The sequence below is a fragment of the Pecten maximus genome, chromosome 11 (assembly GCF_902652985.1).
Source record: "Pecten maximus chromosome 11, xPecMax1.1, whole genome shotgun sequence".
Lineage (NCBI taxonomy): Eukaryota > Metazoa > Mollusca > Bivalvia > Pectinida > Pectinidae > Pecten > Pecten maximus.
This window is the reverse complement of record NC_047025.1, coordinates 1215869-1237391: the sequence shown is the minus strand read 5'-3', so window position 1 is coordinate 1237391 and position 21523 is coordinate 1215869. Positions and strand designations below refer to the sequence as shown.

Sequence of the window (21523 nt, the reverse complement as noted above, 5' to 3'; positions counted from 1 at the left end):
GATATATGCAATTAACAAAAGATACAGAACATACAAAAATAAGAAAGAAATAATAAATTTCAACAAATGATGTATTAACATTTTGCGAATAGATTAAGCGGGTATTTATAAGCGAATATTCGTTTTTATACCAGGCGCAAGAGATTTGCTCTACCAAAATAAAAAATTCCTCCGTCTGTAAACCAAACCAAAAAAAAAAAAGCGAAGCGTCATCTTAGAAAAATTTGCAGCTTCACACGCATTGCATAGCGATAATCAACAATCAAATAACTGAAGCTGTTACAAATGTGGTCAAGAAACCGTTATAGATTATACAAAATTGTATTAAACCATTGTGTTATAAAAGCATTATCTTGAAAATAAAACCAGCAAAGTACCCTGTTCTGATCAAAGGCCACTGGTCAGCCATTTGTATAACTGTACACAACCACATCGAAACAACCAACCGAATGGTTCTAATTGATAATTAAGTCACACAAGCAACATGTTACTGTACACAAATATATCAAAACATACAACCGAATGGTTGTAATGGACCATTTAGTAATTTAAGCAGATATGTTACTGTACACAAAGACATCAAAACATACCACCGAATGGTTCTAATTGATAATTAAGTCACACAAGCAACATGTTACTGTACACAAAGACATCAAAACATACAACCGAATGGTTCTAATTGATAATCAAGTCACACAAGCAACATGTTACTGTACACAAAGACATCAAAACATACAACCGAATGGTTCTAATCGACCATTTAGTAACACAAGCAGATATGTTACTGTACACAACCACATCAAAACACAAACCCGACTATTCCTAATTAACCACTAAGTAACACAAGCTAATGATTGGTCGTACTCGTCAATCGAGTTACAGAAGCGAATGCGTTCAAAAACAAAACAACAATGAAATAGCGGAAGCTGAATCGTTGCGGGAAAAAAAGAAAATGAACCCAATAAAATTAGGATTGGCATTACAATAGCTGCAGACTGTACTTATATCTGGATAGTTTTTCTAGTGTAAGTGGTAAGTTGATATGGATTTTACTTATGTCTGGGTAGCTTTAGCAGTGTAAGTGGTATATTTGTATCTGGATAGCTTTAGCAGTGTAATTGGTACATTTGTATCTGAGTAGGTTTAGCAGTGTAAGTGGTACAATAGTTTCTGAGCAGGTTTAACAGTGTAAGTGATACATTTGTTTCTGAGTAGCTTTAGCAGTGTTAGTGGTAAATTTGTATCAAGGTAGCTTTAGCAGTGTAAATGCTACATTTGTATCAAGGTAGCTTCAGCAGTGTAAATGGTACATTTGTATCAAGGTAGCTTTAGCAGTGTAAGTGGTACAATTGTTTCTGAGTAGGTTTAGCAGTGTAAGTGATACAATTGTTTCTGAGTAGCTTTAGCAGTGTAAATTGGTAAATTTGTATCAAGGTAGCTTTAGCAGTGTACATGGTACATTTGTATCAAGGTAGCTTCAGCAGTGTAAGTGGTACAATTGTTTCTGAGTAGGTTTAGCAGTGTAAGTGATACATTTGTATCAAGGTAGCTTTAGCAGTGTAAATGGTACATTTGTATCAAGGTAGCTTCAGCAGTGTAAATGGTACATTTGTATCAAGGTAGCTTTAGCAGTGTAAATGGTACATTTGTATCAAGGTAGCTTTAGCAGTGTACATGGTACATTTGTATCAAGGTAGCTTCAGCAGTGTAAGTGGTACAATTGTTTCTGAGTAGGTTTAGCAGTGTAAGTGATACATTTGTATCAAGGTAGCTTTAGCAGTGTAAATGGTACATTTGTATCAAGGTAGCTTCAGCAGTGTAAATGGTACATTTGTATCAAGGTAGCTTTAGCAGTGTAAATGGTACATTTGTATCAAGGTAGCTTTAGCAGTGTAAGTGGTACATTTTTGTTTCTGAGTAGCTTTAGCAGTGTAAGGGATACATTTGTTTCTGAGTAGCTTTAGCGGTGTAAATGGTACATTTGTATCGAGGTAGCTTTAGCAGTGTAAGTGGCACATTTGTATCAAGGTAGCTTTAGCAGTGTAAGTGGTACATTTGTATCTGAGTAGCATTAGCAGTGTAAGTGGTACAATAGTTTCTGAGCAGGTTTAGCAGTGTAAGTGATACATTTGTTTCTGAGTAGCTTTAGCAGTGTTAGTGGTAAATTTGTATCAAGGTAGCTTTAGCAGTGTAAATGCTACATTTGTATCAAGGTAGCTTCAGCAGTGTAAATGCTACATTTGTATCAAGGTAGCTTTAGCAGTGTAATTGGTACAATAGTTTCTGAGCAGGTTTAGCAGTGTAAGTGATACATTTGTTTCTGAGTAGCTTTAGCAGTGTAAATGGTAAATTTGTATCAAGGTAGCTTCAGCAGTGTAAACGGTACATTTGTATCAAGGTAGCTTTAGCAGTGTAAGTGGTACAATTGTTTCTAAGTAGGTTTAGCAGTGTAAGTGATACATTTGTTTCTGAGTAGCTTTAGCAGTGTAAGTGGTAAATTTGTATCAAGGTAGCTTTAGCAGTGTAAATGGTACATTTGTATCAAGGTAGCTTCAGCAGTGTAAATGGTACATTTGTATCAAGGTAGCTTTAGCAGTGTAAATGGTACATTTGTATCAAGGTAGCTTCAGCAGTGTAAATGGTACATTTGTATCAAGGTAGCTTTAGCAGTGTAAATGGTACATTTGTATCAAGGTAGCTTTAGCAGTGTAAATGGTACATTTTTGTTTCTGAGTAGCTTTAGCAGTGTAAGGGATACATTTGTTTCTGAGTAGCTTTAGCGGTGTAAATGGTACATTTGTATCGAGGTAGCTTTAGCAGTGTAAGTGGCACATTTGTATCAAGGTAGCTTTAGCAGTGTAAGTGGTACATTTGTATCTGAGTAGCATTAGCAGTGTAAGTGGTATATTTGTATCAAGGTAGCTTTAGCAGTGTAATTGGTACATTTGTATCTGAGTAGGTTTAGCAGTGTAAGTGGTACAATAGTTTCTGAGCAGGTTTAGCAGTGTAAGTGATACATTTGTTTCTGAGTAGCTTTAGCAGTGTTAGTGGTAAATTTGTATCAAGGTAGCTTTAGCAGTGTAAATGCTACATTTGTATCAAGGTAGCTTCAGCAGTGTAAATGGTACATTTGTATCAAGGTAGCTTTAGCAGTGTAAATGCTACATTTGTATCAAGGTAGCTTCAGCAGTGTAAATGGTACAATTGTTTCTGAGTAGGTTTAGCAGTGTAAGTGATACATTTGTTTCTGAGTAGCTTTAGCAGTGTAAATGGTAAATTTGTATCAAGGTAGCTTCAGCAGTGTAAATGGTATATTTGTATCAAGGTAGCTTTAGCAGTGTAAGTGGTACAATTGTTTCTAAGTAGGTTTAGCAGTGTAAGTGATACATTTGTTTCTGAGTAGCTTTAGCAGTGTAAGTGGTAAATTTGTATCAAGGTAGCTTTAGCAGTGTAAATGGTACATTTGTATCAAGGTAGCTTCAGCAGTGTAAATGGTACATTTGTATCAAGGTAGCTTTAGCAGTGTAAATGGTACATTTGTATCAAGGTAGCTTTAGCAGTGTAAGTGGTACATTTTTGTTTCTGAGTAGCTTTAGCAGTGTTAGGGATACATTTGTTTCTGAGTAGCTTTAGCGGTGTAAATGGTACATTTGTTTCTGAGTAGCTTTAGCGGTGTAAATGGTACATTTGTATCGAGGTAGCTTTAGCAGTGTAAGTGGCACATTTGTATCAAGGTAGCTTTAGCAGTGTAAGTGGTACATTTGTATCTGAGTAGCATTAGCAGTGTAAGTGGTACATTTGTATCTGGGTAGCTTTAGCAGTGTAAGTGATAAGCTGATGCAGGTATTTTGTAGAAGTACAATTTCGTGTTCTGATACAGAAGTATGCTCGATATTTCAGTGCAAATGTGATCAATGTAAGATAATAACTATCTGTCCTGCCTATATTTTTGTTTGTTTTTTTGTCATTATATGGCAGATAAACTCAATAAGTTTCTGACTGACCATCATAAGATTTAGACATGTCGATCGTCATTTCAACGTGAAATTTGTTTATTTCCACCAATTCGATTATTTACTCAGAATGTAAAATATAATATTTTAATTTGACTCGAGTCAAGGAAAGGCAGAAAGCGATTGCGTTGTTAACCGTATGCAATGCAAAAATGCAAGAAAAGCGAAATTGTCGTTTTAGTTCGACATGCCTATCGAGGGTATAAGTATGGCTCCTCCAGTTCCGGTTCCGGTTCCGCTTGAGGGTCCAGTTCCAGTTCCAGTTCCAGTTCCGGTAAATGATCCTGTGCTACTACTCAGTTGGTCTAGAGTCAACAAGTATGCAGAATTCACATCACAGCACTTATATGGTTACTAAAATCACCACATCAAGTGCTTTCACTTTATATTACTGCTATAGGCTTACATATGTTTCTTTGTAAGATAAACTAGTACATACATTCACAGTTCATGAATGCAATAGTAAAATTCATGAATGTGATGCTACAGTTCATGAATGTGATACTACAGTTCATGAATGCAATATTACATTAAATGAATGTTATGCTATAGTTCATGAATGCAATATTACATTTCATGAATGTGATCTTGCAGTTCATGAATGCAATATTACATTTCATGAATGTGATCTTGCAGTTCATGAATGCAATATTATATTTCATGAATGTGATCTTGCAGTTAATGAATGTAATGCAATAATTTATGAATGTGATGTTACAGCTCATGAATGCAATATTACATTAAATGAATGTGATGTTATAGTTCATGAATGTAATATTACATTTCATGAATGTAATCTTACAATTCATGAATGTAATGCAATAATTTATGAATGTGATGTTACAGTTCATGAATGCAATATTACATTAAATGAATGTGATGTTAAAGTTCATGAATGCAATATTACATTAAAGAGGCTTGCCCGCAGAGAGATCAGAAAAATTGGCTAATAGAAAAAGATTTTTTACACATAACAGATTGTTGGAATTGTTGAGTTTTTCATTTTATTTCCCTTATAAAACGTTGAAAAGTGATATTGAAACCTCATTTTTTAAATATTTATTTAATCGCAACCCGCAATAAGTCCCCGCTATAAAGTGGAGTCTAATTTGATTGACACGTCAAAGAAACAAGCACGTGCACAATGCCGCACAGTGATAACTTCAAAGGCAGCGGCGATTTACAAAGAAGATTTGCCGTTATATTCCATACATTTCCCTCTCAGGTTGAGTTTTAAAACGTCTTTTAAATACATATTCTGTAATTGTTTTCAAGAAATAAAGTCGGAAAGCCTCTAATTTTGTCACATAGAAACGTGTACTGAAGTTTATTTAGTGATCGGAGATGTGCCGTTTACCGGTCCGTCTGCGGGTAAGCCTCTTTAAATGAATGTGATCTTGCAGTTCATGAATGCAATATTATATTTCATAAATGTGATCTTGCAGTTCATGAATGCAATATTACATTTTATGAATGTGATCTTGCAGTTCATGAATGCAATATTATATTTCATGAATGTGATCTTGCAGTTCATGAATGCAATATTATATTTCATGAATGTGATCTTGCAGTTCATGAATGCAGTACAATAATTTATAGATTTGATGTTACATTTCATGAATGCAATATTACAATTCATTAATGCGATGCTGCAGTTCATGAATGCAATATTACATTTTATTTCATTTTTACCAGTGAAATATCAAAAAATATTCATTCTATAAAAGTGATATTTTTCACTGGTGAAAAATTTCATATTTATCACTAGTGAAAAATATCACTTTTGCTGATTTGACCAATCAAATTAATGATTTGAAAATACCAAAATAATTGACCAATCAGAAAGCCCGACATATATCTCAGCACCTGCACAGGGGGAACTACATTTTTTGTTTACAAATTATCTCTGTAGGCCTAGTTAGCATACGGGTTAGGTTTTTCGTTGATAAAAAATGTAATAAACAGAATATCTAACAGTGTCTTCAGTAATACCAAATATATTTAACGAGTGTGGCTAATATTTTGATATTTTTCACGAGTGCACAGCACAATACAACAATCCATGAATGCGATGTTGCAGTTCAATGAATGTAATATTACAATTCATGAATGTAACTTCATAGTTCAGGAATGTAATCCTACAGTTCACGAATGTAGTGGTTTGATTTACTTACCGCATTTGTTACAGAAAGCAGGACAATTTTGTAGTACCCATTGGTTGTACTGTTGGTCATTGCAGACAGAATTCGTGTAGGCCGCACAGTTGTTGATTTTATCGGTACAGGAAGCTAAAATTTAAAAACAGATTTATTTTACTTAATTTCAACGTTACAAAATAATTACATATAGTTGATTGTATCGGTACAGGAAGCTAAAATTTAAAAATAAATATATTTTACTATTCAATGTTACAAAATAATAATATAAATATTTTTCTTTGAGCAACATCTGTGAAATGGTTGAGAAAATTATGATACAATGTATTTAATGCATGTTGTACTTTTTATTCATCTTCATTATTCAAAACTCCTGAAGTTGTGTATATTTTTGCAGTGATATTTAAATTATCAACTTTCAATTATATTCCAATGGTATTCGATATTTGAATATAAGTACGTATCATATATATGTTCCAGTTCAGTTATATAAATACTATATATCGAAAAATAAGTGTATATTACTTACAAGATCCGGCTGGGGGAAAAAAACAAGAAAAAGATTAGTACAAACAGCTCGTCCAACCAAAACCTCTGTATTATTTCAGTAAGAGTCAATTCAAGTCAACTCATTTTATTGACTTTAAGCTTTACAGCTCTTCAGTACATATAACATATATACAATAAATAGTCAACATGTTTTGCTACGATTACAAATGTGTAAGCACATTTCTGTTTGACCATTGACACGAAGGAAGAAGTCAAAAGTATACAAAAAGGACTTTGCAATGAATTTGTATATTCCCTTAACGTTAATAATCATAAGCATGGAATATCACTGTTTTCATATCATGAACTCATCGTATGCCGGGCCATTGAGTTTTCAAGCTGATAAAGGTAGATTGAGCTATTATACGAAATTAAAAAAAAATCTTTGCATAGTCGAAAAGCTATATAGCGGGAAAAAATACTCACATGTTCCACCAGATCCGGCTGAAAGAAAATACAACACACATTAAAACTAAAAGCACGTTGATGACCACAATGAACGTAAATTAACTAAGGCCAGGTATATTGAAATGCATATTATTAAACAGAGTAGATTTACTAGTATACAGAAGGAATAGTGGCTTAATATATAGCCGGATTACAGAATAGACAAGTCCGGATTAAGCAGAGTTTACTAGCTATAATTAAAGAAGAATTTTTTAAGGCTGTGAGAGCGAATGAGTTTTAAAGCAGTGTTAATATTGTTTATGTACATGATGAAACAATTTTCAAAAATATAAAAATATATATTAAAAAAAAGAAGGGAATTTTTGGGACCAAATTATTTGGCCGGTTTTTGCAAATATTCGGATTGGACAGAGTCCGGTTTGGACAGAGTGAACTGTAGTACATAAGTATATCAATCTGTATACGTTAGGACAGCCAGATAATATCATAGCTGTATAGGTCAGCCAACATTCAGTGTAATAAAAACAGTCTATGGTTATTGGTTTTAATAATTATATAATCATTATTAATTAAAAATTATGCGTATTTAATAATTATCATAATACGATATCAATTAAAACAAAAACAAAAACAAAACAAAAACACAAAAAAAACTCCTGGAAGACTCGGTCACCCTGTGATATGAGCCTACCTGTCTAGGCAAATGACGTCTTACATATTATTCGATAATACATTTCGATAAGATTTGAATTGTGTGAATATATATATTAAAAATGTCGTCGTATCTTACATAAGCGTTATCGTGTAATGTGACACGCGAGGATGCTTAACTTTCTATCATCAGGTATGTATACTTACGGTTCATGATCAAATGGAAGCCACCATCTCCACCACCAGTACCACCAGTACCCCCAGTACCACCTGCTTGATGAATAATAAATGGAAAATCATGTATTCTACAGTATATTTAAGTTTTATCCATAATTTTGTTTTTCAAATATACATATATATCTATGTGTTCCTACTTAGGTATATTGCTACTATTTACCGACAAATATGAGTATATTACATTGAAACAAAAATAAATCATGAACAGGATTAGTATGAAAAATTTGTCGAACCTAAATCGCTGTAATATTTCAGTAAGAGTCAACATGATCTACTAAGATGACATATTTACATGCGCATTTCTATTTGATCATAGACACTAAAGTAGAACTTGAAAGTATATAAAAATGACTTTGCAATTAATTTATATACATATGTATTATCGAAAAGCTATATAACGAAAAGACTATTCACAACTTCCAAAAGCACGCCAATTATCACAATGAGTATTTCTTGAGGACTGTATATTTAAGCATATTCGCACATACCCTCATTCATTTTAGTACGAAAAGTACGATTTATAATGAAGAAAATTTATTAATGATTTTACAATGAAATTAATACCGGTTGTGAATCGCCTATCATTAAGTTACAAAGTTACAATATGATATTATTTAAAAAAAAAAAAAAAAAATCATATCGAGATAAATGTCGATATGATACTGTTAAAAGTATATTGATTCAGGAAGGGTTAATTTTCTATTTGATCATGACGATATATCTCTTTATATATGTGTGATGTATTACTACAATAGTATAGCCATTTGTATGACTTTTTTACTATTACATACGAAATGTAATGTATGAATAAACGTACTGCTACCTCCCATGCCTCCTGTTTGTCCCATGGTTCCTCCTGTTTGTCCCATTGATCCTCCTGTTTGTCCCATGGTTCCTCCTGTATAACAATAACACATTGTTATTAAAGCATTAACACATTGTAATTATAACAATAACGCATTGTAATTTTGATAACCATAAAGATTTGCCTCTTTTATCAGCTGATTAGTCATTTTTTTTAAATAGTTACTGTCACATATAAACATTGATCTGACAATCTCTATAGGATACACTACCTACTACCAACAGGTTGACCGAAAGAAAAGACGGAGCAACATTTCAGGAATGGATTCAAATTTCCATCTGAACGACACTCCACTAAGGAAATCCACCAGCAAGGTGCATTTAAAGCCACAATGAAAACGTGACATAAAGGTAAATGTTAACAATGTGAATATTTGAAAAGATATAAAATGATAAACTTCAATTTGAAATCAAGGACACCATAGACTCTTCTATGCCGGTCAAAACTAACAAAAGCGCGATTTAAGTTTACGGTTATTAGATAATCAAAGACTAATCGCGATAAAGGTTGATAAAAACCACGGGAACCTTTTACGGTGGACTTCATGAGACGGAGAGGTATTTTATTTCCATTTGCGATATGAAGTGTTCAATGCTTGTTGGAATGTCTGACTGTTCAGTTTTCACCACCGCAGTCCTCAATTTGAGAACGTAACATTACCTCGATTTGAATTTTATTGACATGTGTTGTTATCGATTAGAAGACGTCTGGCCTTCCGGAACACCGGATTTTTCATCCCATTTCCTACTTTGTCAATAATACCCATTGTATCCTTACAGATTTCTCAACTGTTTAAATATTAGTTATCAAAATTGAAACTAAATAATTGCCACTAGGAATAAAACAACACATACACACTTTTATAACAGTTCTAGTTTACTGTAAAATACTCATTCTGTCGTAAATATTACCGTATTATCGAATTTAAACAGATCAGCTTGGGCTAAATTGGCCCACCAGCAGTATTTGCCATAAAAACCAATATTCAGAAACTGCAATTAAGGCGATCACAATTCAGCGGAAGGATGTCAGCGGAAAACGCCCTAAAATAAGATTTCCACAAAAATATAATAGTTCGCAGTATATATGGTCTGAACAACATGAAAACGTTATCTTACAGTACTCTCACGCGATAATTATATCAATATGCCTGCTCACTTTATATAAAATGATGTTATGATAGGTATACCAAAATAACACCTACCAGTGCTTCCGGTGTACCCACCTGGAATACAAGATAAAATGATTAGTCAAAGCTATCCAGCGTGTGTATTAAATAAGGGGGTATGTCTTGTAAACAATTCATAATAAAGTCACTTTTGTTTGTGCTATACTTCAAGGAAGAACCGATATTTGGAAAAGATATTGAAAGAATAATTAGTACTAAATAATGGCATAGTACACACCTAAACAATATTGATTTCAAATGTGTTAATATATATTTTGCTAATATATAGAGAATACATGGTCAGTGTCTTAAAATATAAGCTGTATTTTGGCGAGGGTAAAGAAAGACAAAAGTGGCGAGCCTATTTATCTTGCAACACTAATAAAAATAATCACCAAAAATAATAATTTTAAAGTGAAAAGGTGTCAAAAATGACAGAAATATATTCTTCTTTTAAATGTTGTTTCACTTTGAAGTAGGTCAGCCGAATTGACGCACGTGTTAAGATTCCAAAATACAGCTGTTTTCCGTCACTGCCGTATACAGTAGAAATATATATGGTGGGTGTATTCCGACAATGCGAAGACAGTGGTAGGATAAATATTGACATTTAAGACATCTACAAAAAAACATTAAACGTGTTTCGTTCTCTGAAACTGCTATCGAACATAGAATTACTTACACAAGTTGCAGGTCTTCTTGCAGTTGTCTTTGGCCCATCCGGCATAATCGGGGTTGCTGCACGTGGATGCATCATAATCCTTACAATTGCTCAGCGTATCCACGCAGTTACCTGAAATAACCGGTGATGCATACCATAAAATGATGTATCGTGATAGCTTGAAATCAGTTCGTTAGTTATAGTAAGTTCCTAAAACTTTCTGAATCTATACCGCTGTGACTGGCTATTTCGAGTATATTTCGGCAAAGTATTGCCTTATCCCGAATTCTCATTAATTATTAAGGCTGGGTATGTATCTTTTGTATGCTACATGTATCTGATGAAAATTACGTCATTCAACGTTATTATTATTATATAAATATATTATCGTTATAATGTGTGACATCGATTTACCCTTACATCATTATCACATTTCTACGGGTTTCTGGGAATGTATTTTTTATATATAATTATAATGCGAATGTATTTTAAGACTGATGCAACATAACATTGAGATATTTAGGTTATGATTATTATTTTGCTATCTGACGATAACTACAAAATTAAATGCACCAAATAAAAATGCAGTCGATATTAAAAAGTCAAGTTTTCTGGATGCATCTTTTTCCGGTTCAGTATTGATGTAATGAGGCTTTATTTCCGTGACATTATCGGCGATTTTGCATGAAATATGTCGTTTTGGGATTCTTCAATAAAGGAATGATATATGAAATTTGTGTTGAAATGTCTGTACTTGAAAACTTTCGTTTTGAAAGTTATTTGTGTAAACATGAGCACTACTATTGTAGGTCTGATAAATTCACATCGTTTTGATCGATTGTTCGTTCAAATTCAACCAAAACACTGTAATGCTGTACCGACGTTTACTGATACTTGCACAGGCTATATAATGACTTTGTATATGAATAGATATATGCAAATGGAATACTTGTTTGTATTTAAACAAAACGTGTTGGTCAGTTGTTTTCGTAATCTTTGAATCGTCATGACTTCAAAATCGGTCGCTGCATTTGGATAATTAAACTCCAAAGACGCCAAGGGGGGAAATGTTGTCTCTCTGGCTCAAATGTTAGAATTCAGATATTGCGATATAAACATTATAATAGGCCAAACTTTGACACAGATTTGATGGAAACACAGAATTTTCTGACACAAAAAATACCCCAATTTACGGTACCTTTGATCGCAAGAGGCATGGTGCGGTGGGAATGGGATTATTTCCGGGCGAATCTCATTCAAACACAAGAGTTAACAGCGAAGATTCCGCATTTATTTGTAAATCCTAGGGATATGATCAGATACGTATTTTGAAGCTCTAAGCTCAGTTCAGGAGCACACGTCTTATTTAAGGATCCCGAAAGATCAGGTCAACACTTAGAATGATGTGAGCTGAATATATGGCAACAACCAGGAAATCCCTAGCGACAATATCAAGATACAGACAACAAGTGTAGTTTGGGTCCAATAGCACACTTGTCCCTCAAGGTTAATGTTAAGTCAGCACTTGTAATTTGTAAATAGATCTTACATATAGTGATGATCAAAGTTTGAATTACCACTGGTGGTCATCTTGAATACCCGTGTAAGCCCACAATTTGGCGTAGACAACCGAGGCACCGATACCAATTATAGCTCCTACACCACACCAGATGATAACTCACGTTTTCAAAAATACATATTGTATTAAAAGGTACCTGTCTGTAGACTTCCAGCTCCACCACCATTCTGAATCACCACTGCGCCACCTATGGAAGACAATGTTTGACCAATTACTCTTTACAAATGCCATAACAAGAGATAAATTCATGTCTATTACTGTATTCCTATCATTAATCGATAGGCATATTAAATTCGACATTTGGTACTTGCACATCACTTCTAGGGCAAAATTTTGTGACAGTATATAGTGTCTACAAAATATTTGTAACACTAGGTCGCAACGGCTTTCTGTAGCCTAAATTAGCTTAGAAAAACCAGCTATGTAAAGCTATGTAAACTAGCTATAAACATGTCTGCTTACCCTGTCCTGATCCCTTGCGTGCCCATTCCAGCGTTAGTGCCACCAGATGTCTGGAAGTTACACTGGGGTTTGGAGCAGCATGAGTTTGGTTGCTGCACCATGTAACAGCCCTGAGGCAGATTGTCGTAGTGTGGGCATCTGGCGAGTAGAAAATTTGGTTTATTTTGTCCTCTAGGGTCATTTCAGGACGTGCCTAGTTTTGGAGGTGGAGGAAACTGCCCTACGTTGGTTTCAAACTCGTAACCCAGAGATAGAGGGTTAGTGATAAAGTGTTAAGGTCAAGACATCTTACTTGACATTTTAGCCCCCCTCCCCTCCAACTACCAATCCCCCCTTCCCCTCCGTAGGCGAGTCGGTGGATATCCCGTTCACTATTATTTCAGTTAGGATAAACATGTAATGTTGCCAGCAGATCATCGCACTATATTTTTATTCGTGGTTTTATTCTGAAATTATTGCGGATATCGCATGTGGGTTAATGTTGCATTTATAATTAAAAAGAACAAAAATCGTCATGTTTTTATAAAAATTCAATATTTAATGATTTCCCGGTAAGTTCTGTTTGTTTTCTTGGTCGGATTTTAATGTTAGGTGTCCAACGTCTTTATCGGGATGTTTTCGTCGGTCCTCCTGTTCTCGCGTGGTCACGTGACCGGCACGAAGGACTACATTAACACTTGGTCGGTAAATATGGCCAGAGCACCCGACCAACGTATTTTGTCGTACAAACAAATATGATGCACTTATTCATCGTGCTAAGAAACCGAGAAAAAGTGCTGTACATTCTTCTATTTATTCAAGTATGGTTACATAACGGCGTTATAAACTGGTCTTAATTGACGAAGTGCCGATTAATTGACTACTTTTTAAGTAATTTTGTCGATGTTTGTCATTTTCGTAAGAATGTACAGCACTTTTCGTTGTTCTCATACAATTACCTTCACACTCTTACCTGTTTCATAATTATTGATTTAGGGTAGTCGGGTGCTCTAGAACGATTTATAGAGCAAGTGTTAATGTTCATTCTCCAATATTGGAACTCTTCAGTGTTTTAAGTATCGAAATCGGCATATAGAAAAGAACAAACGTTAATAAACGAATGCAATGGATCGCAATTAATTCAAATAATCATTTACAGATGATTTCCAAAGACATAAGGTATAGTTAGACGTTTTCGGCTGTACATGCAAGTTTGTAAATTCGACACTGTGATAAAACCACCGTCCTCGTCGTTGCCATGACAGCCGATCGAAGCTCCGATCACGAATGCACTGTCAAAGTGAAAGTTGAAGTATTTTTCGCAACATGCCGTTTAAACTTAAAATTACATTCACACCTCATATTGATTGGGGTTGTTTAATCATACCTGATCAATTGAATTGTAAGAAAACTAACAAAAACACTAAAAAACGCAGAATGAAGCCTTCGTGTCAGGCAGTGCAGACACAACGCGGGATCTGTAAACAATGTGACGTCATTGGAATGTACAAGTTGCAACAATGTACAACAATGTATTTTTTACATGAATACACTAATGAGCAACAAAACAGGACGCAACATTAACCCACATGCGCAAGCTATAGTGCCATCAACGTGCATTTTTGAAATTAAATCCCATTACCGGAACATAGTAAACTATAATAGCATATTTATATATTATTATTCTGAGTGACTTGCGCACACTTACACTTCCGTGCACTGGTATTTCCCAGCAGTGCCATCTTGGCATGTGCAGTCATACTTGCATGGTACTGTCCAAGTCTGCCCTTGCTGGTAGACCTTTCCATCATACATACATCCTCCACCTGTCAAATAATCCGAAAGAAAGGGATGAGTAAGCACAATGCAAAGAACGTGAATTTGTGGATTGTACAGTTTTTTTTTGTTTTTTTTTTTGTTTGTTTGTTGTTTTTTTTTTGGCGAATCCAAAAACCGCACCCGAAATAGCTTCTATGCGTATTTTTTCATGAAGTCTAAAAGAAGACGGATGCGTAATTTGACTCCAGAACTAACAAAAGCGTAGAAAGAATGTGAAAGACAATTAGGAGAAAAATTATTTTTATCCAAAGTGTTTAAATGGGAAGCATATCACACACGCACACGCACTTAAATCTATCAACATGCACATGGATATAGTGATAATTTGCTTAACTTTCGCTAATGCAGAATACAACAAAGGATATCCGGACCTTCAGCTGTGACAAATTCTTACGGCATTAGAATATACGACAAAAGTTTTTTCTTCACTCCTGCATAGATAGAAAAGGAAGTTTCCTATACAGTTATCATTTTGTTGCAGATACACTGAATTCATTTGAACAGAATGCCTCATCGTGCTGGAAGAAAGTGCAAATGCATATATGTTTCCGGTTAACTTCGTGACCGTTCAAAAATGGTGCCAACGACCTTGTGAGTTATAAGTACGTCTAAAATAAAGAACATCAGAATAGACAGAACAAAAGTATAAACTCTGAAAATAGAAAAAAAATGTTTGTAATTACTTATGCTAAATGGAAAAAAAATCGTTCCAAAGATCACGTGCAGAAAAGGAAGACAATGGCTGATACGACGAGTTCATATAAGTTGGTATTGGATAAGTCAGGCCGTGTCAGACATCCGGTTCGTGTCACGTGCTATCTGTGACCTGTCTAGAAAACAAAAGTCTGGTATCGAATGCTGACTGTGTTCGTTTAAATGACATGCAGTGTCCTTATCGGCGAGCGTTGCTTCTCACACAGCCGTCATGCACTAGTCAGCTGTTGCACTGTTCGGACTCACACAGCTACAAATTTTACTGTAAGTTATTTCTAGTGGCTCCAGCCCATCATCTGCTTATTTAAAGTTCAATTGACGTTACATTTATATCAAATTTGAGATTAAAGTTTTCGCTACCTGAAAACAAATGTTAATGTATATGTTTGACGACACAGGCACTCGACAAACAGTAACCCTTACATTTATAGCTGACGGGGTACCCTTACCTGGAGATTTTCCGCATTCTTCAGTCTTAAGTCCTATTCTTTGTTCTCGTATATGTAGAACCTATTCCATATGCTAATAACTCAAGAAGATAACTACAAGCCTCATAAACACATGTTCGTTAAGGAATTGGTTCAAGTGAAAGTGAAAAAGCATCTGATTGGCTTATTAAGTTGTGTGAGTCATTATGTAGAATGCGAACATTAAGATCACGAGCCTGTCCTTATATATATATTAACCGGTTTTTGTTTTATTAATTATTGTAATAATTCTATAGATAAATTGATTTTACAGTTAGCTTTTAAACAATACTTTCAATCAAATCTAGATAAAACCTAACAAACATGTCAGTTCATCGGGCCAACTCTTCAGTAATATCGTCTACATTATGCAAATCGTTTTGGAGTAAGATGTACTTTTAGATTTCAGCTTTTAGGCTATTATCTCTTCATTATATGATGCGAATTGTTGATGGGCATTTAAAAAATTGCATAGACTAAACAGGCAATACCTACGAAAACCAATATTAACTGAGATATGATCATCTCACATCTTCGAGTTTGTAACGTTAATATGTCACTATAATGGATCATACATCTAATTCAAATGATCTTATCAAACTCTGGAGAAACAAATTGATATTAGTTTGATTATAAAAATTTCACAACATCATTCTTAACTGGTTGTTTGCAGAATATGATACACAAATAAAGGCATTGCTTATAAATCCACATAAAATGTCATAATAATTTTGTGTAATGAATGTATTACATTCTATATCGAAGTGTTTCAATTATTCCGAAATGCCCTACAAAGATTCTCACAACATCATAAAGATGATAAGTATTTCGAATTAATTATTATAAATTGCTATATTTACGTTTTCACTTCGATCGTCCTCAATGAAAACAGTACACGCAAATTACTTACGCGTGCTGTTCTGGGAGGGGAATAACTTTTATCCGGTGTGTGAATATGTTAACTGTTTGCATTGGCGATATATATTTTTGTTATATATTTCCCAAACCCTCAGACGCTAATTTTACTGAGGAAGGTTTTACCTCATAAACTATAACCATTTCTAGATTAATTTTAAATGTATCACTCGCTATTAGGTTGTTTTGTTGTGCATTCCTTACCATAGCGAGCATCTAGAGCTCCTCATCTAACATTAAATACGCCGTACTCCTATGTCCGATAACTTAAACATTTTCAGGTGAAAATCATACTCCGACATATTGTGGAAGTATAATTGCCTTTTAATTACAAAACAAACCAACATGCATACGTAGCTTGTTTCAATGGAATCTTCGCAAAGATTTTGAAAAGACTTATGGAGGTTGTTGTACTTTTTGTATATTCTTGTTAATGATAGGATGTTCAATAGAAATTTTACACAATATTTAGTTGAAGTTAAATGTAAACTATGCTTTAAATGTATAGGAATTGCATATCAAAACTATATTTCAAGCAATAGCATATCAGTATTTTAATTTTTTATATGTAGCCTGTAATAGCTAATCAGCTGTTTAGATTTAATAAAGAAAGTATTAAAAGCTCGTTGCAGACAAGTGTATCATCGAGTTCTTCAAGGTTTTTTAAAAACGCATCTAAAATATGTACCAATAGAAATTTTCCCTTTTTAATTAAAATAGAGCATTCCGTCTTTCTAAGTCTTTCGTAGATTGGCTTCTCCGTTGTACTGAAGCAAATATTTATCTTAGGAATACTGACCACAACATGCCAGTATCTTTTGATCATAAAGCATGGTTAATCACTTATGCTACAGGCAATGATACTTCTTCAATATTACTTGAATAAACTTTGGGAAAAAAAATTACTACAGGGCCTTCAACCTGTATGTTGCTGTCCTTGTTTAGATACATATTTGGAATAAAGCAAATTGGGGGAAAACTTAGAACTGCAGAAAAGTTGTGCGACAAGCTTGATCAAAGTGTTGCATTCCTCATTATAGCATATGTCCGATAATTCTAAACTTCCTCTGGACAGAATAAATACCAGTACGCCATGTCTTTCCAAGGCATTGCTGTTTTAAATGAATATATCCATATATTCCCGAATAAAACAATATAAGAAATCATGTATAAAATTAATCCACTCACCGGAGGCGGTCTGACGTAAAACTCGTGTACGACGCCTGCCCTTTAAGGCATTTGCGCAAACCAAACACAGCGCAAGTATGATCAGAATTCTCATGGCGACCGCTTGGAGTGTCCACGATTGCTGAGGGCGAAAACAACGAGCCGTCGCTTTTATCATTGGGCTTGCCCTGATAACGGGCCACGTTGTGACGTAGTAAAGGTGGACATATAATCTAGTTTACTATGAACAGATACGGCAGTCGGTATCGACCTGTCGCTATGTCCTTAAAAGGGAGTAGAAATAAACAACCGCTGTACCCGTCAAACATAGTTACGGATACATATACTGGATCTTTGACGTACGAAATCCGAGTACTTAAGCCTTGAAATGTTGATACGGGGAACAAAAATATATCGTACTTACTTTTATATACCATAATATGAAAATATTGCTGATTTTTTGCATTTTGATTTTTTTATCAATTCATTTTTAATTTGTTATATTTTTTTTAAATATTCACGATTTTGTTTGACAAATGAAATGACACGTTTTTGAGATTTCAGCGAGGTTATCGGAAGAGCACTTAATGCCGTGTCATTTTGTCATTAGGAGTACACACGGTTTTGTCAAACGAGGAAAACTTTAGTTAAGATTAATATCTAATTGATAAGACACCTAACTTACGTCTACGTTTATCAATAACAACAAAGGTTACCTCTTATTTTACACAGTTGTGTTACCAACTTATATACTTATATGTATAGATGTTCAACGACAGTTGGTTTTTGTCTATTTTACGTCATAAACTTTGAACATTATTTGTAACAGAAATCATAATTAGTCATTTTACCTGTTTTCAATACACCAGTAATGTGCATAATATATACCTCCTGTACAAATCACGTTAAACTATCAATGCATTTCAAAAAAGGTCAAGTAAAGTCAACAGAATATTGAAGACAAAGAGCGTTTTAACTGATTCTGGTCTCTTTTATATTTCCTAAGCAGAAGACATGTTAGAAAGTTTCCATGATCTCAGAGGGACCCACTTTTCATTGAACATGGGATTTTTGTAAAGTACGAACGATAATTTTACTGAATAAATCTAAATCTTTAAGAATCAAGCTTTTCGTAAGGCATCTTACAGAGAGTCAAGCCACAGTCCTGTACAGCTATGCTGACATATTGTTACACTTAATATGTGTTTGTTATTAGTCCTAGATCAGATGTTTTCGATTTGTCAACATCATCTCGTTTCTCATTCCTTTTAATCCATTTTATAACTTGATCGGTTCTACCATTTATGTTTACTACTTAGAAAAGCAATAAATTCCAACAAAAGCACTGTAAAAAATAATAACTTATACGATATATACTGACAACGGGCAAACCAGTCGTCCCCCTTAAAAAATGCCGGGTGACAAGCTGAATCTTACCGGTAAGCAACTACCATTTTAATAAACTGGACAAGGCGCAAAACATCTCTCCCATGGGGCGGACACTCAACTGAATGCCAAAATTTAGGCAGTAACAAGATATGCATTAGGTTAATTGATATTAAAAAGACCAGCGAAAGACTTCCAATTCAATCTAACTAATCATGGAATGGAGGTAGCAGGTTCATTTATTTATAATTAATCGAAAAATTCTTTTCATTCTTCTATGAAAGAAATTCCGAGAATGGCGCGAAAAATGTGACGTCACAATACGACAATTGACGTTGCGTATTGATTTGAGAAAAAGAATCCCATTTAAAACCAGTACATAAAACATGTTTTAAATTAGAAAATCATTTTCAAAAATTAATTATAAGCGTTCATGTCAATTATTTTTTAGTTTCATAGGGGTATGAAACAAATTTTGTTTGCAAACTTCTGTAAGAATCCGCTACGCGGATTCATACATTTTGCAAACAAAATTTGTTTCATACCCCGATGAAACTAAAAAAATGACATCAATGCTTAAACAGATGCGATTGTAATACAAATGTAATCGTGACCCATTATCAACTATACTACATACCGAAGTTGATATCAAATGGACGGACATAAAGTCAGCCATTTAGAAGCGAACCAGTGACCTTGGCGGCAAACCAGTGACCTTGGTGCCGCCTATCTGTTTCTCCCAGGTCTGGAGCTTTATCTATTTCTTTATTCTAATGACAAAATATATATTCTATTTCTATATTGTGTTGCACGTAGATAAAGCAGTGGAATTAAAAACATAATGTCACCGGTAAAAATATTGATTATGAATAATATATAAGGTTTTTTTTAAACATAATGGCGATTGATTTAGCAACTAAATTTTTAAATCTACCTTTAATTAGTTTCTTTGTTTGTTTGTTGTTGTTTTTTTTTGTTAATTAAAAAAAGAATAGCGAATCGAAATCATTCCTGCCAAAGTACCGTATAACTTAGATATGTTTGTTTGTACACAATAAATATCTATAATTATCAGTACAGAATGCAAAATATAGGAACGAGACAAAATATAGACATAATAATAATTCTAACTCAAGATAAAGCGACAACAAAATATGAACAAGAATTATATATTTGCAGGAAGATACCTAAAACGTACATATTTAATTATACCATCAACGACACACACCATATAAATCTAGGTCAAATCCGGGTTAAGTCATTATCTCAAATATTAAGTGGGGCAGTGAAAATAGGACCACTAGGTATATCAATAAGCATCCAACACGTCTTATATCACACAAGGAAATATAATGTATCTAAAAATATAATGTCGACCATAAATTTTCCCATCTTCTATAATCTGCATCCCTCAAAACATGCATAAAAAGTCAATCATAATTACCAGAGAGCTGTTTGACAGTATCTTGGTTGGAATTGTGCATAGAGTATCCTATAATTAATAGCAATACATACTATCATCATTAACAACGGCATTCTGGTAGCAATGTTGCTAAGATAAGTAGCTATGATATTTACATGTGTAAAGGTGATAAGCTCTGTTATTTTAGCTTTTAGCTCCCAAGGTGTGACATGACCTGATTGTCTATGTACGATATCTTAGACAACAAATTACAGCTCGTTATATCTAATTTTGCTTCAAAAATGTTAACCAAATTGATGAAGTCATGCATTGATTATACTTTACCTTATATAATCAATTCGTATTTCACGTTTTTAAGATATAACTGTAAGTCACATGATACGTAGACATACACAAAGGTGGACTTAGAAGTATTGTATAACAAGGAAATAAATATGGGGATTAGGAAGAAGCAAATAGCTAGTGATTGCCTTCCTTATAGAGAGACGGACCTACGGGCAGTATGAGACACGTGCATGACACGTGTGTGGGGAAAGATATGTCAAGACGTAATATATGGCGGGTAACTAGGTGCAGAAGTACACATGCGCCAAGAAGCAGCCAATGACACGTGACACGTGCGCCATAATAATCATAAGGAGCAGTGTATGACATAAGACTCCGTTCGGGCGTAAAGAGAGATGTTCTTTATAAGGAGTAGTATGTGCTACGTGACTTGTATATATCTTTAGACTACCAGTGAATGTTGAGCAGTATCGAGAATACCATTAATACAATTTTTAGAATGATCTGTAACGTAGCAGTTAATCTGAGTCTCATTGGTAAATTAAGGTAGTTATTGTGGGTTTATTTATCTGTACGTACCTTCATTAATAAGTGGCTTA

The 21523-nt window shown here is 34.2% G+C and overlaps 1 protein-coding gene across 8 annotated transcripts in view; it reads right to left on the bottom strand.

The window, feature by feature from the left end:
* The window catches only part of LOC117338148 (PE-PGRS family protein PE_PGRS26-like), a 42214-nt gene extending 24229 nt beyond the window's left edge, over positions 1-17985 (bottom strand). For 3 of the 8 annotated variants that reach the window (XM_033899366.1, XM_033899365.1, XM_033899371.1), the window contains exons 1-7: positions 17852-17985; positions 14437-14554; positions 12750-12887; positions 12424-12474; positions 10730-10840; positions 10084-10104; positions 8838-8912 (exon numbers count right to left, since the gene is read on the bottom strand). In XM_033899366.1, the coding sequence (XP_033755257.1) occupies positions 8838-8912; positions 10084-10104; positions 10730-10840; positions 12424-12474; positions 12750-12887; positions 14437-14539 (499 nt within the window). In that variant the 5' untranslated portion in view covers positions 14540-14554; positions 17852-17985. Of the gene's footprint in view, positions 1-4204; positions 4319-6187; positions 6302-6698; positions 6708-7144; positions 7163-7984; positions 8051-8831; positions 8913-10083; positions 10105-10729; positions 10841-12423; positions 12475-12749; positions 12888-14436; positions 14555-17851 lie in introns of all 8 variants that reach the window. The other 5 variants (XM_033899367.1, XM_033899368.1, XM_033899369.1 and 2 more) reach the window with 5 other exon arrangements.
* Between the last annotated feature and the right edge of the window lie 3538 nt (positions 17986-21523).